The 26,124-nt window shown below is 43.3% G+C and overlaps 1 protein-coding gene across 1 annotated transcript in view; it reads left to right on the top strand.

Annotated features, from left to right (window-relative positions):
• Positions 1–2,929: 2,929 nt before the first annotated feature.
• The window catches only part of LOC140721541 (obscurin-like), a 241,912-nt gene continuing 218,717 nt past the window's right edge, over positions 2,930–26,124 (top strand). The window contains exon 1 of the mRNA XM_073036362.1: positions 2,930–3,097. Coding sequence (XP_072892463.1) covers positions 3,049–3,097 — 49 coding nt within the window. The 5' untranslated portion in view covers positions 2,930–3,048. The remainder of the gene's footprint in view (positions 3,098–26,124) is intronic.

The following is a 26,124-nucleotide window of genomic DNA, read 5'->3' on the forward strand; positions in this document are numbered from 1 at the left end:
ATTGTTGCTGGTGTTAGACATAGAACACTACAGCACAGAAACAGGCCCTTCAGCCCATCTAGTCCATGCACAACCATTAATCAGACTAGTTCCATTGACCTGCTCCCAGACCAGAGCTCTACATACCCCTTCTATCAAGATACCTATCCAAATTTCTCTTAAATGAACCTACATCCACCCCTTGTGCTGGCAGCTCATTCCACACTCTCACTATCCTGAGAGCAGAAGTTCCCCCCCACCCCCCCGCTCCTCTTACACATTTCACCCTTAACCTATGACTTCTAGCTGTAGGTTCATCAAACCCAAGTGAGAAAAACCTGCCTGCATTTACCCTATCTAAATTCCTAACCTAATCAACCTCTCCCTATAACTCAGGTCTGAGGAATGTCTCTTTGTAATTTTTTTCTGTACTCTTTCAATCTTATTTACATCTTTCCTACAGGTAGGTATCTAAAACTGCAGATAATACTTCAGATTAGGCCTCACCAATGTTTCAAACAATTTCAACATAACCTGAGTTCCTCCAGCATTGGATGTGTTGCTCGGATTTCCAGCATCTGCAGATTTTTTTCCTGTTGTGATCCCAACTCCTGTACTCAATACATTGATTTATGAAGGCCATGTGCCAAAAGCTTTCTTTATGACATGTGCAACCACTTTCAAGGAATTATGGATCTGTATTCATAGAAGCTTGTTCGATTGCACTCCTCAGAGCCCTACCATTCACCGTGCAGGTCCTGGATGGTCCTCACAAAGTGCAACGCCTCATACTTGTCTACATTAAATTCCATCTGGCATTTTTCAGCCCATTTTCCTGCTGGTCCAGATCTAGTTGCAAGTTCTGATAGTCTTCCATACAGTCCACATCACCCCCAATCTTTGTGTCATCCATAAAATTGTTGATCCAGTTAACCACATTATCACCCAGATCGTTGATGTAGATGACGGACAACAACGGATTCAGCTCTGATCCCTGCGGCACACTACTAGTCACTGACAGAGAAGCAACCATCTACTACCACTCACTGGCTTCTCCCATGACGCTAATATCTAATCTAATATCCTACCTCATCTTGGATGCCAAGTGACAATGTTCTTGACCAACCTCCCATGGGGGTCCTTGTCAAACACCTTGTCAAACCCACAACCGAGAGGAGATGTGAGCCTGTACCTCAACTCAGAATAAGGCAGAGATTGTTGTATTTCTGGCCTGGATATTTTACTTTGGGATGCTATCACTGAAGTCAAGAAAGTGGTTGGAGGATGTCTCTTTATGGCACATATAAGATACAGAAATGTCCTGCCTCGAAAGGACCAATAACTGGCTATCCTTCAGCAGCTCCCACCACTGCTGAAGGACACTGAGAAGTTTGGTGTAGGAAATTATTAAAACCCATTGACTTGATATTTTATATGTACATATTCTGGATATTTAAATTATTACATATTCTAGAATGGCTCCTGCAGACAGAATGGAAACAGACATGATCTACTTACAGAGTAGTTACTGGCATGATTAGAGCATTGGTGGATTGGTAGGATGCAGTGAGTGGGAATAAAAGGATCCTTTTCTGGTTGGCTGCCAGTGACCAATGGGGTTCCACAGAGGCTGGTACTGGGTCCGCTTCTTTATGCACTGTATATCAATGATTTAGATGATGGAATAGATGGCTTTGTTACCAAGTTTGCAGGTGATACAAAGATTGGTGGAGGGGCAGGTAGTGTTGAAGAAACAGGTAGGATGCAGAAGGACTTAGATTAGCAGAATAGGCAAGAGAGTGACGAATGAAATACACTGTTGGAAAATGTATGGTCATGCACTTTGGTAGTAGAAATACATGTGCAGACTATTTTCTAAACAGGGAGAAAATCCAAAAATCTGAAATTGAAAGGGACTTAGGAGTCCTTGTGCAGAACATCCTCAAGGTTAACTTGCAGGTTGAGTTGGTGGTGAGGGAGGCATATGCAATGCTAGCATTCATTTCAAGAGGTCTAGAGTACAAGAGCAGGGATGTGATGCTGAGGCTTTGTAAGGCACTGGTGAGGCCTCACATTGAGTATTATGAACAGTTTTGGACGAAAAGATGTGCCAGGATTGGAGAGGATTTAGAGGAGATTCACAAGGATGATTCCAGGAATGAAAGGGTCATACGAGAAAAGTTCGATAGCTCTGGGTCTGTACTTGCTGGAACTTAGACGGATGGGGGTGGGAGGATCTCATTGAAAGCTTTTGAATGTTTAAAGGACCAGACAGAATAGATGTAGAAAGAATGTTTCCCTTGTTGGGGAGTCTAGGACAAGAGAACACAGCCTCAGGATAGAGGGTTGTCCATTGAAAACAGATGCAGAGAAATTTCTTTAGCCAGAAGATGGGGAATTTGTGGAATTTATTACCACAGACAGCTGTGGAGACCATGTCATTGGGTGTATTTAAGGCAGAGCTTGATAGGTTCTAGATTGAACACAGCATCAAAAGTTAGTGGGGAGAAGGCCAGGGAGTGGGGCTGAGGAGGGGATACAAGGATCAGCCATGATTGAATGGTGGAGCAGACTTGACGGGCCAAATGGCCTAATTCTGCTCCTATGTCTTAGGGTGGCGTTATTGAAGTGAGACAGAAAGTAAGGAAGTCCTGAATTGTGAACTTGATATTAGTATTTTGGAAAATGATGGGCCACGTGTTGGAATTCTCTGTTTCCTGAGTTAAATTGTGAATTTTCTGGATATTAAAGGAAACTAAACGATGTGTGAGCCACGGGTACATCAGGCATGATATGGCAGAGCAGGGTCGCGATCTTAATTTTTTATATATCAGTAATATACAGCATATTGTCCCAATAAGACTGATTTAGTGTGAACCACACCCTGAGTTTAACGTTCACCATTTCCTGTTGCTGTTGATTCTGGTTAGCTCGATCTCCGTCAGTCGGTGTCCCGGTCCTGGAGGGTTGAGGATCCCGGCGTGTTCGAGTTACCGGTCGGAGTAACCTGAGACTCTGGAAACGTCCCTCAATACACTGGGAGTTTCGCCTCCTGCTCGGCACTCGGACATGTTGTTACTCGTTCTCCAGTTCGTGCTTCTTGTGGTGAACACGGAAGGTGAGGGGCCGGGACTCGGGATGGTTCACAGAGAGGTGGGAAACCGGGACTCGGGACGGTTCATAGAGAGGTGGGAAGCCGGGACTCGGGACGGTTCATAGAAACATAGGAAACCGGGATTCGGGGACGATTCCTTGATCCAGCGCTCGGAACCGTTAGCTTCGGCGAACCCGGCGCAGTGCGCATGCTCCAGACCGCGCCAGTCCCGGTCTGCGGGACACAAACAAAGTGTTGGGAATCTGAAGGAGGGTCTCGGCCATGTGGGACTGGCTGTGAATGGAGTGGGGATGTTGGGGAATAGAGTCGGTTCAGGGAGTGGGGAGGATAGGGAATAGAGTCGGTTCAGGTAGTGGGGGTGTTGGGGAATAGAGTCGGTTCAGGTAGTGGGGATGTTGGGGAATAGAGTCCGTTCAGGGAGTGGGGATGTTGGGGAATAGAGTCGGTTCAGGTAGTGGGGGTGTTGGGGAATAGAGTCGGTTCAGGTAGTGGGGATGTTGGGGAATAGAGTCCGTTCAGGGAGTGGGGATGTTGGGGAATAGAGTCGGTTCAGGTAGTGGGGATGTTGGGGAATAGAGTCGGTTCAGGTAGTGGGGATGTTGGGGAATAGAGTCGGTTCAGGTAGTGGGGATGTTGGGGAATAGAGTCGGTTCAGGTAGTGGGGAGGATAGGGGAAAGGGATCGGAAATGGAGGGTTCGTTGAGGGCGGGTTGGCGGTAGGAGGTCGGAATGAAGTTGAACTTAGATCTGGAAAACGGGGAAAAGAAGCATAAGATTGGAATGATTTCAAGTGGTGGACAGGAAGAGCGGGATATTCTGGAAAATAAAGGAAAGAAGACTTCAGGGTATTGTTTAAATTTGACCCGGAATAGCCTTCTATCAATCCCATTAAATTTAACTGAAAAGTTTAAATCGGCCAAACAGAATACAGGCCTGAAGCCGTTCAGCAGCACTCTGCTCTTTTCCATCGATGCCGATGACTTGCAAAAAGTTAAACCACACTGTGATAAAGTATTACCTGTCAGAACAGGATGTGAGGTCAGAAGCCATACGTCGGCATCGTACTTCTCTTAATAAAGATACTTTACAAATTGATAAAATTAAGTTTGTGATGTTCATAACAAATGTGGTGAATTGTACTGCTCAGACATCTCGTCGCACAGGAAATTAAACTTACTGTGGAAGCCTCTGAAAATATCTGATCACGGGTGTTATGCGGGAAGCTAAATAAAACTCTGATGGGTGGGGTATCTGTATTTCTCTCCTTGTGAAGTTACATAATGGGTTTAAAATATTGCAGTGGAATGCGAGAAACCTGATTTCGAATAGTTAGGACTTTAAGAAATGTATTTGATTTATCAAATTCACCTGATTATATTTATTCGGGAAACGTGAATAGAAACATAGAAAACCTACAGCACAATACAGGCCCTTCCACCCACGAAGTTGTGCTGAAATGTCCCGACCTTAGAAATGACTAGGGTTACCCATAGCCCTGTTCTAAGCTCCATGCACGTGTCCACCGTTGCTGGCAGCCCAATCTACGCTCTCACCACTCTCTGTATTAAAAACTTACCCCGACATCTCTGTACCTACTCCAAAGCACCTTAAAACCATGTTCTCTTGTGGCAACCATTTCAGCCCTGGGAAAAAGCCTCTGACTATCCACACGATCAATGCCCCTCATCATCTTGTACACCTCAATCAGGTCACCTCTCATCCTCCGACGCTCCAAGGAGAAAAGGCCAAGTTCACTCAACCTGTTCTCATAAGGCATGCTCCCCAATCCAGGCAACATCCTTGTAAATCTCCTCTGCACCCTTTCTATGGTTTCCACATCCTTCCTGTAGTGAGGTGACCAGAACTGAGCACAGGACTCAAAGTGGGGTCTGACCAGGGTCCTATATAGCCGCAATATTACCTCTTAGCTCCTAAATTCAATTCCACAATTGATGAAACTCATACACCATATGCCTTTTTAACCACAGAGTCAACCTGTGCAGCTGCTTTGAGTGTCCTATGGACTTGGACCCCAAGATCCCTCTGATCCTCCACACTGCCAAGATTCTTACTGTTAATGCTATATTCTGCCTTCATATTTGACCTACCAAAATGAACCACTTCACACTTATCTGTGTTGAACTCCATCTGCCACTTCTCAGCCCAGTTTTGCATCCTATCAATGGCCCTGCTCTGTAACCTCTGACAGCCCTCCACACTATCCACAACGCCTCCAACCTCTGTGTCATCAGCAAACTTACTAACCCATCCCTCCACTTCCTCATCCAGGTCATTTATAAAAATCATGAAGAGTAAAGGTCCCAGAACAGATCCCCAAGGCACACCACTGGTCACTGACCTCCATGCAGAATATGACAAATCTACAACCACAAAGCAATGTCCCCTTGGATCCCATGCCTCCTTACTTTCTCAATAAGCCTTGCATGAGGTACCTTATTAAATGCCTTGCTGAAATCCATATATACTACATCTACTGCTTTTCCTTCATCAATGTGTTTAGTCACATCCTCAAAAAATTCAATCATGCTCGTAAGCAATGACCTGCCCTTGACAAAGGCATGCTGACTATTCCTAATCATGTTATACCTCTCCAAATGTTCATAAATCCTCTCTCAGGATCTTTTCCATCAACTTACCAACCACTAAAGCAAGACTCACTGCTCTATAATTTCCTGGGCTATCTATACTCCCTTTCTTGAATAAAGGAACAACATCTGCAAGCCTCCAATCCTCTGGAACCTCTCCTGTCCAAAGATCATTGCCAGAGGCTCAGTAATCTCCTCCCTCGCCTCCCACAGTAGCCTGGGGTACATCCGGTAACAGTGACTTATCCAACTTGATGCTTTCCAAAAGTTCCAACACACCCTCTTTCTTAATATCTACATGCTCAAGCTTTTCAGCCTGCTGCAAGTCATCACTACAATCACCAAGATCCTTTTCCATAGTGAATACTGAAGTAAAGTATTCATTAAGTACCTCTGCTATTTCCTCCGGTTCCATACACACTTTCCCACTGTTACACTTGATAGGTCCTATTCTTTCATGTCTTATCCTCCTGCTCTTCTCACACTTGTAGAATGCCTTGGGGCTTTCCTTAATCATGTCCGCCAAAGCCTTTTCATGGCCCCTTCTGGCTCTCTTAATTTCCTTTTTAAGCTCCTTCCTGTTAGCCTTATAATCTTCTAGATCTCTAACATTAGCTAGCTCTCTGAACCTTTTGTATGCTTTTCTTCTTGACTAGATTTATTATAGACTTTGAACACTACGGTTCCTGCACCCTAGTACAACTTCCCTGTCTCATTTGAACCTACCTATGCAGAACTCCACACAAATATCCCCTGAACATTTGCCACATTCCTTCCATACTTTTCCCTGAGAACATCTGCTCCCAATTTAAGCTTCCAATTTCCTGCTTGATAGCCTCATAATTCCCCTTACTTCAATTAAAAGCTTTTCTAACTTGTCTGTTCCTATCTCTCTCCAATGGTAAAGGAGATAGAATCATGATCACTATCTCCAAAATGCTCTCCCACTGAGAGATCTGACACCTGACCAGGTTCATTTCCCAATACCAAATCAAGTACAGTCTCTCCTATTGTAGACTTATCTACATATTGTGTCAAGAAACCTTTCTGAACACACCAGCCAAACTCCACTCCATCTAAACCCCTTGCTCTAGGGAGATGCCAATTGATATTTGGGAAATTAAAGTCTCCCACCACGACAACCCTGTTATTATTACACCTTTCCAGGATCTGTTTCCCTATCTGCTCTTTGATATCCCTGTTACTATTGTGTGGCCTATAAAAAACACCCAGTAAATTTATTGACCAGTTCCTGTTCCTATCTTCCACCCACAGAGACTCTGTAGACAATCTCTCTGGGAATGGTACCATATTTAAGTTTTCTCTTGCATGATTATATTGTAACATAGAGAAGTGATCATTTTCCTATATTTTTAAACTTGTGTTTGGATCTATATAGGGGACAGAAAGCCAATTTTAGGAGATGGAATTTTGGTAAAGTAAATTGGGAGAAGTTTAAGGTTTTATAGAAGATAGAACATAGAATAGTACAGCACATTACAGGCCCCTCGGCCCACAATGTTGTGCCGACCCTCAAACCCTGCCTCCCATATAACCCCCCACCTTAAATTCCTCCATATACATGTCTAGTAGTCTCCTAAAGTTCACTAGTGTATCTGCCTCCACCACTGACTCAGGCAGTGTATTCCACGCACCAACCACTCTCTGAGAGAAAAACCTTCCTCTAATATCCCCCTTGAACTTCCCTCCCCTTACCTTAAAGCCATATCCTCTTGTACCGAGCAGTGGTGCCCTGGGGAAGAGGCACTGGTTATCCACTCTATCTATTCCTCTTAATATCTTGTACACCCCTATCATGTCTCCTCTCATCCTCCTTCTCTCCAAAGAGTAAAGCCCTAACTCCCCTAATCTCTGATCATGATCCATACTCTCTAAACCAGGCAGCATCCTGGTAAATCTCCTCTGTACCCTTTCCAATGCTTCCACATCCTTCCTATAGTGAGGTGACCAGAACTGGACACAGTACTCCAAGTGTGGCCTAACCAGAGTTTTATTGAGCTGCATCATTACATTGCATCTCTTAAATTCTATCCCTTGACTTCTGAAAGCGAGCACTCCATAAGGTTTCTTAACTACCCTATCTACCTGTGAGGCAACTTTCAGGGATCTGTGGACATGCAGCCCAGATTCCTCTGCTCCTCCACACTACCAAGTATCCTGCCATTTACTTTGTACTCTGCCTTGGAGTTTGACCTTCCAAAGTGTACCACTTCACACTTCTCCGGGTTGAACTCCATCTGCCACATCTCAGCCCTCTTCTGCATTCTATCAATGTCTCTCTGCAATCTTTGACAATCCTCTACACTATCTACAACACCACGAACCTTTGTGTCATCTGCCAACCCACCCTTCTACCCCCACATCCAGGTGGTTAATAAAAATCACAAAAAGTAGAGGCCCCAGAACAGACCTTTGTGGGACACCACTAGTCACAACCCTCCAATCTGAATGTACTCCCTCCACCACAACCCTCTGCCTTCTGTAGGCAAGCCAATTCTGAATCCACCTGGCCAAACTTCCCTGGATCCCATGCCTTCTGACTTTCTGAATAAGCCTACCATGTGGAACCTTGTCAAATGCCTTACTAAAATCCATGTAGATCACATCCACTGCACTACCCTCATCTATATGCCTGGTCACCTCCTCAAAGAACTCTATCAGGCTTGTTAGACACGATCTGCCCTTCACAAAACCATGCTGACTGTCCTTGATCAGACCATGATTCTCTAAATGCCCATAGATCCTATCTCTAAGAATCTTTTCCAACAGCTTTCCCACCACAGACGTAAGGCTCACTTGTCTATAATTACCCGGACTATCCCTACTACCTTTTTTGAACAAGGGGACAACATTTGCCTCCCTCCAATCCTCTGGTACCATTCCTGTGGGCAACGAGGACATAAAGATCCTATCCAGAGGCTCAGAAATCTCTTCCCTCATCTTGTGGAGCAGCCTGGGGAATATTCCGTCAGGCCCCGGGGTCTTATCCGTCCTAATGTATTTTAACAACTCCAACACCTCCTCTCCCTTAATATCAACATGCTCCAGAACATCAACCTCACTCATATTGTCCTCACCGTCATCAAGTTCCCTCACATTGGTGAATACCGAAGAGAAGTATTCATTGAGGACCTCGCTCACTTCCACAGCCTCCAGGCACATCTTCCCACCTTCATCTCTAATCGGTCCTACCTTCACTCCTGTCATCCTTTTGTTCTTCACATAATTGAAGAATGCCTTGGGGTTTTCCTTTACCCTACTCGTCAAGGCCTTCTCATGCCCCCTTCTTGCTCTTCTCAGCCCCTTCTTAAGCTCCTTTCTTGCTACCCTATATTTCTCAATAGACCCACCTGATCCTTGCTTCCTAAACCTCATGTATGCTGTCTTCTTCCACCTGACTAGATTTTCCACCTCACTTGTCACCCATGGTTCCTTCACCCTACCATTCTTTATCTTCCTCACCGGGACAAATTTATCCCTAACATCCTGCAAGAGATTCCTAAACATCAACCACATGTCCATAGTACATTTCCCTGCAAAAACATCTTCCCAGTTCACACCCACAATGTGTGATGAATGTCTGTCAGGGCTGAGTGTTGAGGATGATGTGGATTTCTGCAATGAAAGGTTATGTCATCAAACTGCAGTGGAATTGATTCCTATTAAAAAGGGCAATAATAGGAGTAAGGCTGTACCATGGTGGACTAGGGGATGTGCAGAGGCAATTAGGGAGAGAAAAAAGGCATTTAAGAAAGATAAGTTGTATCACTCTGCAAGTGACCTTATTAAGTATAAATGGGCACAGGGTGTGGAGAGGAAAGTAGTGAAGGTTGTGAAAGAGGTTTAGTAGAGGTCTTATTGTGATAGTATTGGAAGGGATATTAAACTTGGAGATGTCTGGGGAATGATTAAAAAATGGGGCTGATTCAAAGGTCTAATAACATTCCAGAATTGATTATAGAAAGTAATATGGTTGTTACTGAAACAGAGAATTGAATTATGGCTCAGTCATTTGGTGCAATTCCTAATCAAGAAAATTTAAGTGAAGAATCTAAATAAATAGGGATGAGGTTCTAAGTGAACACCCTGATGTGTTGGAAGCGAGCTGTAACAATGATAGTATTAGTGATGTTGTTTTCTTTGTGTGAATTTAAGAAAGCTATTAAAGTACAGGGCAGACAGCTCCAGGAAAGGATGATGTATATTATTGTATGTTTAAACATATGCCCGACAACTCTCAAGATAATATTAAAAATTATGAATCATACTTGGAATTTAGGCCATCTTCCCTTCTCATGGAAAATGGCAGTAATACCTATTCTAAAACATGGAAAACACATGTTTGATCCTTTAGTTATAGACCAATACCACTTACATCCCATTTGTATGAACTTATAGAATGTATGGTAATTCATTTTGGAAAAAAAGAGGTGTACAACGTTTTGTCAGAGCAGATTTCGAAAGGGTAGAATGACATTGGATTCAGTTTCAGGTTTGGAAGATGATATTGGGAAAGCACAGGTAAATAAAGAAGTTGTAATAGTATTTTTGCTATAGTAAACGCATATGATATCGCCTGTGGGAACAATGGCTAGGCCTAGAAACTGTATGTCCAGTGAGTGCCATTCAACATCCAACAAGTGTGCAGCTTCACAACACCAGTTGGCATGGACACAGCCATCCCAGGATGCTGCTCCTGCTCACACCTGCCATCCACCTTGCACATGGTAGCTGTACGCAACACACCACCTGCACCAACACTCCCTGTCTGCTGGGAAAATCCCTTTCAGAGTCAGGAAATTCCAATTATAGAAATAGTACACAGGGAAATACCAGCCCTTAAAGCACTCACCCCACCAGGGCTATTAAGGCTCAAGTCCCTGAAGGATGTTACCATACTCTAGGCTGAGGTTGGCTGGAATTGACTACCCCCTCCCAGCTCCCCCAAAACAGAATGCAAAAACCCAAGAGGCCAGATAATTTCCCCCAACAGTCTGTCTTTGGTGTCAAAGCGATCGATATTAGTGGCATTTCTTCTGTAAGGTAGTAAAGAGTCTTCACACAAATTCAGCAATCTGACCCATTGGTCCAGTGAGCAAATTCAAACCCCTCCACAGGAATGTATAACAGGATCTCCCACCACAAATCAGCATCCACACTTTATCATTCTGTAATGCAGGGAGATCCAAATGCACTCACTCCTGATAACTGGGATCTGTTTTGGGGTAAGGATGAATTGTACAAAGGAGACGGGTTGCACCTTAACAGGCGGGGGACCAGCATTCTGGCTTGCCACTGCTACACGGGTGTGTTTAAACTAATAAGTGGGGGGGGGGGTGGAGGAGACAAACTGGAAATATAAGGATGGAGTTAAAGGGAAAGAGAGAATAAGAAAAGTTAAGAAAGACAACAGAATTAAAGGGGCAGAAAGATCAGGAAGGGATCGGGGAGTATGGCCAAGTGCAATAGGGATCGATGTGAGAAGCGAGGGGAGTAATGGATTAAAAGTATTATATATGAATGCACGAAGTATAAGAAATAAAGTGGTTGAGCTTGAGTCTCAGTTGGAAATTGGCAAGTATGATGTTGTAGGAATAACAGAGACATGGCTTCAAGAGGACCAGGGCTGGGAAATGAATATTCAAGGGTATACATCCTATCGAAAGGACAGACAGGTGAGCAGAGGGGGTTGGGGTGGCTCTGCTGGTGAGGAATGAAATTCAGTCCCTTGTGAGGGGTGACATAGAATCAGGAGATGTAGAGTCAGTATGGATAGAACTGAGAAATTGTAAGGGCAAAAAGACCCTAATGGGAGTTATCTACAGGCCCCCAAATAGTAGCCTGGATATAGGGTGCAAGTTGAATCAAGAGCTAAAATTAGCATGTCGCAAAGGTAATGCTACGGTTGTAATGGGGGATTTCAACATGCAGGTAGACTGGGAAAATCAAGTTGGTACTGGACACCAAGAAAGGGAGTTTGTGGAGTGCCTCTGAGATGTATTCTTAGAGCAGCTTGTACTAGAGCCTACCAGGGAGAAGGCAATTCTGGATCTAGTATTATGTAATGAACCGGATTGGATAAGGGAACTCAAGGTAAGGGGGCCATTAAGAGGTAGTTACCATAATATGATAAATTTTAATCTCCAATTTGAGAGGGAGAAGGGAAAATCGTCAGTATTACAGTTGAACAAAGCGGACTATGGAGCCACGAGGGAGGAACTAGCCAAAGTTGACTGGAAGGATACCCTAGCAGGGATGACAGTGGAACAACAATGGCAGGTATTTCTGGGAATAATTCAGAAGGTGCAGGATCAGTTCATTCCAAAGAGGAAGAAAGATCCTAAGGGAAGTAGGGGGTGACCGCGGCTGGCAAGGGAAGTCAAGGACAGAATAAAAATAAAAGAGAAGTATAACATAGCAAAGATGAGTGGGAAGCCAGAGGATTGGGAATCTTTTAAAGAGCAACAGAAGATAACTAAAAAGGCAATACGGGGAGAAAAGATGAGGTACGAAGGTAAGCTGGCCAAGAATATAAAGGAGGATAGTAAAAGCTTCTTTAGGTATGTGAAAAGGAAAAAAATTAGTTAAGACCGAAATTGGACCCTTGAAGGCAGAAACGGGTGAATTTATTATGGGGAACAAGGAAATGGCAGACGAATTGAACAGGTACTTTGGATCTGTCTTCACTAGGGAAGGCACGGACAATCTCCCAGCAAAATTAGAGCACATGGTATTAGGGGTAGGGTACTAACATGGATAGAAAACTGGTTGGCAGACAGGAAACAAAGAGTAGGATTAACAGGTCCTTTTCAGAATGGCTGGCAGTGACTAGTGGAGTACCACAAGGCTTGGGACCGCAGCTATTTACAATATACACTGATTTAAATGAAGGGATTAAAAGTAACATCAGCAAATTTGCAGACAACAAGAAGTTGGGTGGCAGTGTGAAATATGAGGAGAATGTTAAGAGAAGGCAGGGAGACTTGGACAGGTTGGGTGAGTGGGCAGATGCCTGGCAGATGCAGTTTAATGTGGATAAATGTGAGGTTATCCACCTTGGTGGCAAGAACAGGAAGGCAGATTACTATCTGAATGGTGTCAAGTTAGGAAAAGGGGAAGTACAACAAGATCTAGGTGTCCTTGTTCATCAGTCACTGAAAGTAAGCATGGAGGTACAGCAGGCAGTGAAGAAAGCTAATGGCATGTTGGCCTTCATAACAAGGGGAGTTGAGTATGGGAGCAAAGAGGTCCTTCTGCAGTTGAACAGGTCCCTGGTGAGACCACACCTGGAGTATTGTGTTCAGTTTTGGTCTCCAAATTCGAGGAAGGACATTCTTGCTGTTGAGGGAGTGCAGCGTAGGTTCACGAGGTTAATTTCCGGGATGGCGGTACTGTCATATGTTGAAAGATTGGAGCGACTGGGCTTGTATACACTGGAATTTAGAAGAATGAGAGGGGATCTGATTGAAACATTTAAGATTATTAAGGGATTGGACACACTTGAGGCAGGGAACATGTTCCCGATGTTGGGGGAGTCCAGAACCAGAGGCCACAGTTTAAGAATAAGGGGTAGGCCATTTAAACTGGAGTTGAGGAAAAACTTTTTCACCCAGTGAGTTGTGGATCCGTGGAATGCTCTGCCTCAGAAGGCAGTGGAGGCCTATTCTCTGGATGCTTTCAAGAAAGAGTTAGATAGAGCTCTTAAAGATAACGGAGTCAAGGGATATGGGGAGAAGACAGGAATGGGGTACTGATTGTGGATGATCAGCCATGATCACATTGAATGGCGGTGCTGGCTCGAATGGCCGAATGGCCTACTCCTGGACCTACTGTCTAAGTCTCTGAACATTTAGAAAGCACATAAACAGTAGAACTACAAGAATTGCTCTTCCAATGCTCAATTTCCTCTGGAATGTGGGCATCTCATATCTGGAATAACGTTGCCCAAATATCATATGTCCTCTATGAAAAATGAGTAATCCGTGAAACAATTACAAAAAAAAACACAGGGAAATGAGTAACAAAGTGACAGACTAAGACACAATAAACACGTAACAGATTAGAACACAAAACACAAAACCCAGGCTGCTCTCTTTTTCTTTAAAACTTCCTGTGGAACTGCAAAAACAGAGAAACAGCACACTTATCAGATAACTGGGCGAGGCCCAACACATTTGTGATCTGTTAAAGACAAAGTACACACACACACACACACACACACACACACACACACACACACACACACACACACACACACACACACACACACACACACACACACACACACACAGTGTTCACACTGTTTACAGGGAAGAGGGATGTAGGTCGAGTGATCTCCCTCCCTCCCTACAACACTGAGGCGCTAACCACTCGCTGAATCCCACTGCTGCCGAACGTTAGCCGATATCCTTTACAGGAAACCCTGAATGGAATTGGAGGAATCCGGCAGGGAACAAAAAGAACCCCTTACCTGCAGAGGACTTGAACAATGACCCACCCCTCTCAACAGCCTCCCTTTCTTGTTCCTCCTGACAGTATTTCCACATTGTACAGAGGGTTGGGGTTGGAACCCCACTTACCCGCTCCTCCGGAACTCCAACTTTAAGCAACGCTGGACTATTTCTTTACGGGATTTGTGGGACTTTCCCCCACCCCACCCCCCAACTCTCCATCTACTTATCCAACTTCCTTACTTGGCTACGCGCACCCTCTTCGAGCCTTGATAACCAACAGTTGGTGCTATTAAAGACAGCACAAACCCTTTTATTGGAAATGCAGTGTCCCTCCTGGCTCTGTGGCACAGGAGGGAAGGAAAAAGAGTGGGAGAGCTATAGTGATAGGGGATTCGATTGTAAGGGGAATAGATAGGCGTTTCTGCGGCCACAAACGAGACTCCAGGATGGTATGTTGCCTCCCTGGATGTCTCTGAGCAGCTGTAGGACATTCTGGAGTGGGAGGGTGAACAGCCAGTGGTCGTGGTGCATGTAGGTACCAACGATATAGGTAAAAAACGGGATGAGGTCCTACAAGGTGAATTTAGGGAGTTAGGAGATAAATTAAAAAGTAGGACCACAAAGGTAATAATCTCTGGATTACTACCAGTGCCACGTGCTAGTCAGAGTAGAAATAGGAGGATACTTCAGATGAATACATGGCTTGTAAAATGGTGCAAGGGGGAGGGATTCAAATTTCTGGGGCATTGGAACCAGTTCTGGGGGAGGTGGGACCGGTATAAACAGGACGGTCTGCACCTGGGCTGGACTGGAACCAATGTTCTAGGGGGAGTGTTTGCTACTGCTGTTCAGGAGGCTTTAAACTAATGTGGCAGGGGGATGGGGACAGGTGCAGAGAGACAGAGGGGTGTAAAATGAGGGTAGAAGCAAAAAGTGGTAAGGTGAAAAGTAGAAGTAGCAGGCAGGCAAATCCAGGGCAAAAAGCAAAAAGGGCCACTTTTCAACATAATTGTATAAGGCTAAGAGTGTTGTAAAAACAAGCCTGAAGGCTTTGTGTGTCAATGCGAGGAGCATTCATAACAAGGTGGATGAATTGAATGTGCAGATAGTTATTAATGAATATGATATAGTTGGGATCACAGAAACATGGCTCCAGGGTGACCAAGGATGGGAGCTCAACATCCAGGGATATTCAATATTCAGGAGGGATAGACAGGAAAGAAAAGGAGGTGGGGTAGCCTTGCTGGTTAGAGAGGAGATTAATGCAATAGAAAGGAAGGACATTAGCCTGGAGGATGTGGAATCGATATGGGTAGAGCTGCATAACACTAAGGGGCAGAAAACGCTGGTGGGAGTTGTGTACAGGCCACCTAACAGTAGTAGTGAGGTTGGGGATGGCATTAAACAGGAAATTAGAAATGTGTGCAATAAAGGAACAGCAGTTATAATGGGTGACTTCAATCTACATATAGATTGGGTGAACCAAATTGGTAAGGGTGCTGAGGAAGAGGATTTCTTGGAATGTATGCGGGATGGTTTTCTGAACCAACATGTCGAGGAACCAGCTAGAGAGCAGGCCATTCTAGATTGGGTATTGAGCAATGAGGAAGGGTTAGTTAGCAATCTTGTAATGCGAGGCCCCTTGGGTAAGAGTGACCATAATATGGTGGAATTCTTCATTAAGATGGAGAGTGACATAGTTAATTCAGAAACAAAGGTTCTGAACTTAAAGAAGGGTAACTTTGAAGGTATGAGACGTGAATTAGCTAAGATAGATTGGCAAAAGATACTTAAAGGGTTGATGGTGGATATGCAATGGCAAGCATTTAAAGATTGCATGGATGAACTACTTGTTCATCCCAGTTTGGCAAAAGAATAAACCAGGGAAGGTAGTGCACCCGTGGCTGACAAGGGAAATTAGGGATAGTATCAAGTCCAAAGAAGAAACCTATAAATTAGCAAAAAAAAGCAGCACACCTGAGGACTGGGAGAAATTCAGAGACCAGCAGAGGAGGACAAACGGCTTAATTAGGAAAGGGAAAAAAGATTATGAGAGAAAGCTGGCAGGGAACATAAAAACTGACTGTAAAAGCTTTTATAGATATGTGAAAAGAAAAAGATTGGTCAAGACAAATGTAGGTCCCTTACAGTCAGAAACAGGTGAATTGATCATAGGGAACAAAGACATGGCAGACCAATTGAATAACTACTTTGGTTCTGTCTTCACTAAGGAGGACATAAATAATCTTCCAGAAATAGTAAGGGACCGAGGGTCAAGTGAGATGGAGGAACTGAGGGAAATACATGTTAGTAGGGAAGTGGTGTTAGGTAAATTGAAAGGATTAAAGGCAGATAAATCCTCAGGGCCAGATGGTCTGCAGCCCAGAGTGCTTAAGGAAGTAGCCCAAGAAATAGTGGATGCATTAGTGATAATTTTTCAAAATTCCTTAGATTCTGGATTAGTTCCTGAGGATTGGAGGGTGGCTAATGTAACCCCACTTTTTAAAAAAGGAGGGAGAGAAAAACCTGGGAATTATAGACCGGTGAATCTGACATCGGTGGTGGGGAAAGTGCTAGAGTCGGTTATCAAAGATGTGATAACAGCACATTTGGAAAGAGGTGAAATCATCGGACAAAGTCAGCATGGATTTGTGAAAGGAAAATCATGTCTGACGAATCTTATAGAATTTTTTGAAGATGTAACTAGTAGAGTGGATAGGGGAGAGCCAGTGGATGTGGTATATTTAGATTTTCAAAATGCTTTTGACAAGGTTCCACAAAGGAGATTAGTGTGCAAACTTACACGGTATTGGGGGTATGGTATTGATGTGGATAGAGAATTGGTTGGCAGACAGGAAGCAAAGAGTGGGAGTAAACGGGACCTTTTCAGAATGGCAGGCAGTGACTAGTGGGGTACCGCAAGGCTCAGTGCTGGGACCCCTGTTGTTTACAATATATATTAATGATTTAGACGAGGGAATTAAATGCAGCATCTCCAAGTTTGCGGACAACACTAAGCTGGGCGGCAGTGTTAGCTGTGAGGAGGATGCTAAGAGGGTGCAGGGTGACTTGGATAGGTTAGGTGAGTGGGCAAATTCATGGCAGATGCAATTTAATGTGGATAAATGTGAGGTTATCCACTTTGGTTGCAAGAACAGGAAAACAGATTATTATCTGAATGGTGGCCGATTAGGAAAAGGGGAGGTGCAACGAGACCTGGGTGTCATTGTACACCAGTCATTGAAGGTGGGCATGCAGGTACAGCAGGCGGTGAAAAAGGCAAATGGTATGTTGGCATTCATAGCAAAAGGATTTGAGTACAGGAGCAGGGAGGTTCTACTGCAGTTGTGCAAGGCCTTGGTGAGACCGCACCTAGAGTATTGTGTGCAGTTTTGGTCCCCTAATCTGAGGAAATACATTCTTGCCTTAGAGGGAGTACAAAGAAGGTTCACCAGATTGATTCCTGGGATGGCAGGACTTTCATATGAAGAAAGACTGGTTCAACTAGGCTTATACTCACTAGAATTTAGAAGATTGAGAGGGGATCTTATTGAAACGTATAAAATTCTAAAGGGATTGGACAGGCTAGATGCAGGAAGATTGTTTCCGATGTTGGGGAAGTCTAGAATGAGGGGTCACAGTTTAAGGATAAAGGGGAAGCCTTTTCGGACCGAGATGAGGAAAAACTTCTTCACACAGAGAGTGGTGAATCTGTGGAATTCTCTGCCACAGGAAACAGTTGAGGCCGGTCCATTGGCTATATTTAAGAGGGAGTTAGATATTGCCCTTGTGGCTAAAGGGATCAGGAGATATGGAGAGAGGGCAGGTACAGGGTTCTGAGTTGGATGATCAGCCATGATCATACTGAATGGCGGTGCAGGCTCAAAGGGCCGAATGGCCTACTCCTGCACCTATTTTCTGTGTTTCTATGTTTCAACCACGTGTCTTACGGTTGATTCAACATTCAACAAGTAAATTCAACATTCCCTGGTGGGACACCACTATCGCTGTATATTTCTGTGATAAGAGCCCACTGGTGTAGAACTTTAGTACCCCAATCTGATTTATTTTCTATTAAATTGAATTGACTTTATTTCTTACATCCTTCACATGCATGAGGAGTATTTACGTTATGTATCCATCTAAATGGGCAATCATAGTAATTGATAATAAATAGAACAGTCAATGTAATATAGAGTACACTCAATTCAGTGTGAGTTCATCAGTCTGATGGCCTGGCGGAAGAAGCTGTCCCGGAGTCTGTTGGTCCTGGCTTTTATGCTGCGGTACCGCTTCACGGATGGTAGCAGCTGGAATAGATTGTTTGATTGTTTGAATAGATTGGGACGGTTCGGGTCCCCAATGATCCTTCTGGCCCTTTTTACACACCTGTCCTTGTACATTTCCTGAATCATGGGAAGATTACAACTACAGATGTGCTGGGCTGTCCGCACCACTCTCTGCAGAGTCCTGCGATTGAGGGAAGTACAGTTCCCATACCAGGCAGTGATGCAGCCAGTCAAGATGCTCTCAATTGTGCCCCTGTAGAAAGGATTTGGGGGCCCATACCAAACCTGCTCAACCGCCTGAGCTGCAAGAGGTGCTGTTGTGCCTTTTTTCACCACACAGCTGGTATATGAGGTCCTTGGTGATGTGGATGCCGAGGAACTTGAAGCTGTTCACCCTCTCAACCGCAGATCCATTGATGCCAATAGGGGTTAGCCCGTCTCCATTCCTCCTGTAGTCCACAACCAGCTCCTTTGCTTTTACGACACTGAGGGAGAGGTTGTTTTCTTAACACCATCTGTCAGAGAGATGACTTCTTATCAATGTAGTGTCGTCAGCAAATTTAATTAGCAGTTTGGAACTGTGGGTGGCGATAAAGGAGGGGACTCAGTACACAGCCCTGAGGGGCACCTATTTTGAGAGCTCCACTCCACTCGGGGTTTTAAATTCCGTTCAGTGAGAGTGGGTTACCCATGTTTAACTGCTGCCGTTACGCAAATCCATAGTGATGCACGATGCTCAAGCGAAGCAAGTAGAGTTCTCAGGGCGTTATTGATCGCATGTTGGGACTATAAGCTCCTTAAGGCACCCTGTTAGATCTCTCTGTTAGATAGGACCACTCCGGTAATCCCCCTCCCCCTCATTCTATAACCTCAATAACCACACAGTCAATGACTCCCCAGCCTTTTGTACATAAACTCGCCAGTTGTTAGCGGAGAATTTTCTAAGCTCTGCTGTCTCGAAGGTGAATATCACTTCATCCTCCACACATTCCGGAGCCTCCTCCACCTCTGCGGAAGAAGCTGCGGAAGGTGCCTTCCACGGCGGGTGTTGGAACGTGTAATCACTGGCCTGGCACAGCCCATACTGTTTCGAACACACAAGGGCGATCATCTGGAGGATTAAACCAAGGGGCTACTCTATTTCCCTCATATTCACCATCCAGCAAGATAACCCTGTCTCCCAGCCCCACTGTAGGATCATTGCCCCGTCTCAACATTGTTCGAACTTTATCAGATCAGTTCCGTTCGAGCCACCTCTAAATTCTCTAAATTTCATTACCTGACTGTCTATCTGTATATTCGTGTCTTCTAACTTCATAGCACTACTAGTGATCCGCTCAGAATAATACAGCAATGATTGAGATCTTCCAGTTCATTCTTAAGACTCGCTATCGTTTTATAATTGCTGCAAAACACCAGAAAGCATCCCGCCGGCTATCTTTTCTTTCGGGAAAACCCAGTGATGTAACTATCGAAACAATGTGATGTCCCATTTCAACCCCGGCGACATCTAACTGGTCTGACCAACCTACCGGCTCCCCATAACCCATCGTTAGTGAGCGAGACTCCAAAGCCTTCACTTTAATTGTCCACCCTGGGACTCTGCATCTCTCAAACTGATGGTCCCCTCTTTCAAATAACCTTAAGAGATGCATTTCCGCTAAAAAAAAAACAGACCCTGCTCAAAGCAGCGCCCGTTGTAATGTTGACTCAGGTTCGCGGGTCCGGCAAGTGAGACAGGAAATGCACTGACTTCGAATAGGTGTATGTATTAATCAGTTACTTACCAACAGTAAACATTCCACCAAACATTCATCTTCCCAAGTTACAGACACTACAAAGCTGAATAACAAACATAAATAAAAGTTCACGTAGAATATACCTTCTGAATCATCATGTCTATCTTTGCCTTAAACAAAGGAAGAAGGGAGAAAGTCCTTTTCCCGTTCAGTTTTAGAAAACCAGGATATTTGAAACCGGACACCAGGCATCCAATGGGAAAAGCAGTTTTGAAACTAACCAATCACAATGGAAGCGACTTTCGACAGTCAGAATCAGGCACACACCCACAGGACAGAAAGGTGTATGCTGGCATCTATGAGATAGAGAATGGGACCCTTCAGGCAGTATTTGAAGCCGATTATTGTTTGATATTATGATTGATGATATTTTGTCTGAGATAGGCACTGGGGGGGGGGGGTAAATCACTTTTTGTAGATGATGGTGTTTTATGGATCAGAGGTATAAATTTCAATTTAACTGTATATAGGATGCAACTAATGATTAATAAGGTCAAACACTAGGCAGAAAGATGGGGATTTAAGCTTTCCGTAGCTAAAACACAAGTTATGTTTTACGAAGAGGATCAATATACCTGCACTTAATTTGAAATCATACGGTCAAACTCTGGAAGAAGTGTCAGTGGTGAGGTTTCTTGTCATGTGGCTGGATAATAAGCTGACATGGAAACACCACATCAGTAAAATAATTTACAAATGTAAAGGGGCATTAAATGCTCCTCAGACAGGATGAAGAGGTCAATACTCCCCAATGCCATTAGGCTTTACAATTCAACCGCCAGGACTTAAGAACTTTTTAAAAACTATTATTAATGCTTTTTGAGATAGTGATTTAGATGCATATCATATTTTTTTACTGAGTTAAGTATTGTATGTAATTAGTTTTGCTACAACAAGTGTATGGGACATTGGAAAAAAGTTGAATTTCCCCATGGGGATGAATAAAGTATCTATCTATCTATCTATCTATCTCTGGGCATCTGTGTGGGTATTCTTGGGATGCTACATGAAAATCTCTGCTGACCATTCATATTTGTTTAATTAGATCAGCACTGATTATGAATGTGTGGCTTCTGGATCAGGTAAATGGATGACAGTCAGGAGAGGAGAGGGGGAAGATCAGATAGTGGAGAGCAACCCGGTGGACATATGTACTCCATTTTGAGTACTTTGGGGGTGGGGAATGACCTACCTGGGGGAAGCAACAGCAGACTCTGGCACTGAGTCTGGCCGGAGGCTCAGCAGGGTAGGGAACTGAAGAGGATGGCAGCAGTAATAGTGGACTATAGTCAGCTGGACAGACAGGTGACTCTGTGGACGCAAAAGAGAGCACGGATGGTAGTTTGTCTCCCAGGTGCCAGGGTCCAGGATGTTTCTGCACGTGTCCACAATATCTGAGAAGGGAAGGTGATCAGCCAGATTTCATGGTACATATTGATACCAACGACAGAGGAAGAAAAGGGAGGAGGTTGTGAAAAAAGAATATAGGGAGTTGGGAAGGATGCTGAGAAGCAGGACCACAAGGGTAATAATCTCGGGATTGCTGCCTGATCAACACAACAGTGAGGATCGGAGTAGAATGAGGTGGCAGATAAAAGTGTGGCTGAAGATTTGCACTAGGGGACAGGGATACAGATTTCTGGATAACTGGGACCTCTTCTGAGGCAGGTGGGACCTGTACAAACGTGACAGGTTGCACTTCAGTCTGAGGGGAACCAATACTTTTGCAGACAGATTTACTAGAGCTGCTGGGAGTAGTTTAAACGTATAAGGCGGGTGATGGAAACCAGGATGATAGAGCTGAGGATGAGCCAGCAGGATTACAACTAGATGACAGGGTGTAACATGAATGCAAGGAAAGACAAGCCAATGATTGGGTACAAATGGAAACAGAGCAAAGAGTTCAATTGTACCACAGGGGCAAAATTCAAAAGGGCAAAGAATGCAGGACTGAAGGTGCTGTATTTAAATGCACATAGCATTCGGAATAAGGTGGACAAACTCGTGGCACAATTAGAGATTGGTCGGTATGACGTTGTGAACATCTCTGGGTCGCGGCTGAAAGAAGACCATAGTTGGGAGCTGAACATCAAAGAACAGACAAGAAGGCAGAGCTGCTGGTGTGGTTCTGTTGGTAAGAGATGGAATTACATCTTTAGTAAGAAGTGAGATAGGGTCAGAGATTGTCAAATCTTTGTGAGTCGAGTTAAGAAACTGTAGGGGTAAAAAAAAACATTATGGGTATCATATTAAATGCTGGTGGAACACAGCAGTCCAGGCAGCATCTATAGGAAGAAGCACTGTCGACGTTTCGGGCCGAGACCCTTCGTCAGGGCTACCTGAAGGGAAAGATAGCAAGAGATTTGAAAGTAGGAGGGGGAGGGGTAAATCTGAAAAAGGATAAAACAGGAGGGGGTGGGATGAAGCTAAGAGCTGGAAAGGTGATTTGCGAAAGTGATACAGAGCTGGAGAAGGGAAAGGATCATTGGATGGGAGGCCTCAGAAGAAAGAAAGGGGGGGGAGCACCAGAGGGAGATGGAGAACAGGCAAAGAGTGATGGGCAGAGAGAAAAAAAAGGAGGGGGGAAAATAAATAAATCAGGGATGGGGTATGAAGGGGAAGAGGGGCATTAACAGAAGTTAGAGAAATCAATGTTCATGCCATCAGGTTGGAGGCTACCCGGCCGGTATATAAGGTGTTGTTCCTCCAACCTGAGTGTGGCTTCATCTTGACAGTAGAGGAGGCCATGGATTGACATATCAGAATGGGAATGGGACGTGGAATTAAAATGTGTGGCCACTGGGAGATCCTGCTTTCTCTGGTGGACGGAGCGTAGGTGTTCAGCGAAACGGGATCCCAGTCTGCGTCCGGTCTCACCAATATATAAAAGGCCACACCGGGAGCACCGGACGCAGTATACCACACCAGCCGACTCACTGGTGAAGTGTCGCCTTACCTGGAAGGACTGTCTGGGGCCCTGAATGGTGATGAGGGAGGAAGTGTAAGGGCAGGTGTAGCACTTGTTCCTTTTACAAGGATAAGTGCCAAGCTGGAGATCGGTGGGAAGGGATGGGGGGGACGAATAGACAATGGAGCCGTGTAGGGAGCGATCCCTGTGGAAAGCTGAAAGGGGAGGGATTGAAAGATGTGCTTGGTGGTGAAATCCCGTTGGAGGTGGCGGAAGTTATGGAGAATTATACGTTGGACCTGGAGGCTGGTGGGGTGGTAGGTAAGGACAAGGGGAACCCTATCCCGAGTGGGGTGGCGGGTGGATGGGGTGAGGGCAGATGTGCTGGAAATGAGAGATGCGTTTGAGAACAGAGTTGATGGTGGAGGAAGGGAAGCCCCTTTGTTTAAAAAAGGAAGACATCTCCTTCGTCCTGGAATGAAAAGCCTCATCCTGAGAGCAGATGCAGTGCAGACAAAGGAATTGTGAGAAGGGGATAGCATCTTTGCAAGAGACAGGGTGGAAAGAGGAATAGTCCAGGTAGCTGTGAGAGTCTGTAGGCTTATAGTAGGTATCAGTAGATAGGCCATCTCCAGAGATGGAGACAGAAAGATCAAGAAAGGGGAGGGGGGTGTCAGAAATGGACCAGGTAAATTTGAGGGCAGGGTGAAAGTTGGAGGCAAAGTTTCATTTTTAAAATCTTTTTTATTAATTATTATTGAAGATTAACAAAAAATACATTAAGTCAATATGTCATTATGTACAATAAAGAATTAAATTTGCAAATAACTGATTAAGAAAGCTAAGCAATATATCAATAATAAGAAAAATTAAAGTGTTAAAAATATTTTTTTGAAAGAAAAAGAAGGAAAAAAAAGAACCCCAACTAACTAAAAAAAACCCTACTAACTGAAAAAAAGAACAAAAACAAAAAAAAACATCGGGAGCACAACCTTGGAGTTATATATCATACAAGCTTCCATAAAAAAAAACGTCAATCGGCCAACTCAAATCCACTTAAAAATCGGAAGGAAACCATATTAATTCATCAAATCAGATAACAGTAGTGGGCTAATGAACCCCACTTTTTCTCAAAATCAAATCGAGGATCAAAAGTTTGACTTCTGATTTTCTCCAAACTAAGACATAACATCACCTGAGAGAACCATTGTATCAAAGTAGGTGCAGAAGCATCTTTCCATTTCAACAGAATAGCCTTTCTGGTCAATAATGTAACAAATGCAATTACATGTTGGTCTGATGGAGAAATACCATGATTATATTGAGGGATTATACCAAATAAAACTGTCAATTTATTAGGTTGTAAATTAATTTTTAAAGCTTTAGAAATTGTAGAGAGAATAGACTTCCAAAAATGTTTCCTTAAAGAACACGACCAAAACATAATTTTTCTCAGTTTTACATCTGTCTCACTGACTAGCAACATTAGGAAACATTTTAGACAGTCTCTTCTTTGTCAGATAGCAACGATGTACAATTTTAAATTGAATTAAAGAGTGATTGGCACAAATTGAAGAAGAATTGACCAACTTCAAAATCCGCAAGCAATCGTCTTTTATCAGGGTCACGTTAAGCTCTCTCACCCAATCTTGCTTAATCTTAAGTGAAGGATAATTGTGTTGTTGTAACAATAAATTATTATTTTTTCCAATAAAATTCTACACTAAAGGATTCATTTTAAAAATAATATCTAACAAGTCAGGATCTTGTATATATGGAAAATAACTTAAGTATTTTGTAAGTATTTTTGTTTTGTAATAAACCCTTTTATTTCTCCAAAGCAGAAAAGTAGGATCACTTAATGAAGGTTTAAATAAATAATTTCGATAAATTAAATGAAAAAGTTTAAATTTTTTAAGATTAAAAAATTACAAAACTGGAACCAAATTTGTAATGACTGCTTAATCACAGGATATACATTTAAATTAGTAATTTTGGCCAGTTGTACAGGTAGAGAAGCTCCTAGTAATGAGGTTAAGTGAAACTGTTTCACAGTATTCAATTCCAAATCAGCCCAAGGTGGTCGTTCATTTCTATCAGCCCAATATAACCAAAAACATATATAACGTATGTTAACAGCCCAATAATACATGCTTAAACTAGGCAAAGCAAGACCTCCATCTTTTAAAAAAAAATTTGTAAATGATATTTACCAATTCTTGGTCTTTTATTATTCCAAACAAAAGATGAAATAATGGAGTCAACCTGATCAAAAAACATCTTAGTTAAAAAAATAGGGATATTTTGAAACACATATAAAAATTTTGGTAAAATCATCATTTTAACTGCATGAATTCGGCCAACTAACTAAAGTATAAGTGGATTCCATCTACAAAATAATTGCTTCATAAAATCCACTAAAGGAACCAAATTAGCTTTATAAAGTTCTTTATGATATTTAGTGATAATAATATTTAAATATTTAAATGAGTCGGTAACTCTAAAAGGAATGTCATCATATATAGAAGCAGAATCATTTAGGGGAAATAATTCACTTTTATCAAGGTTTAGTTTATATCCCGAAAACTTCCCAAAATCATTTAATAGTTTCAATAAACTAGGAATAAATTCTTCAGGATTCGAAATATAAACTAAAAGACCATCAGCATAAAGGGAGATCTTATGAACAGTCCCATTTATAAGAATTACATGAATATCTTTAGCTTCACGAAGCCAAGGGTTCCAGCACCAAATTAAATGACAAAGGACTTAACGGACATCCTTGTCTTGTACCCCGTGAAACCTGAAAAAAAGGAGATCTGCAATTGTTAGTAATAACAGTAGCAATAGGGCTTTTATATATCATTCCAATTCACTTACTAAAATTAATACCAAAACTGAATTTCTCTAAAACGTTAAATAAGTATTTCCATTCAACTCTGTCAAATGCCTTT

The sequence above is a fragment of the Hemitrygon akajei genome, chromosome 2 (assembly GCF_048418815.1).
Source record: "Hemitrygon akajei chromosome 2, sHemAka1.3, whole genome shotgun sequence".
Lineage (NCBI taxonomy): Eukaryota > Metazoa > Chordata > Chondrichthyes > Myliobatiformes > Dasyatidae > Hemitrygon > Hemitrygon akajei.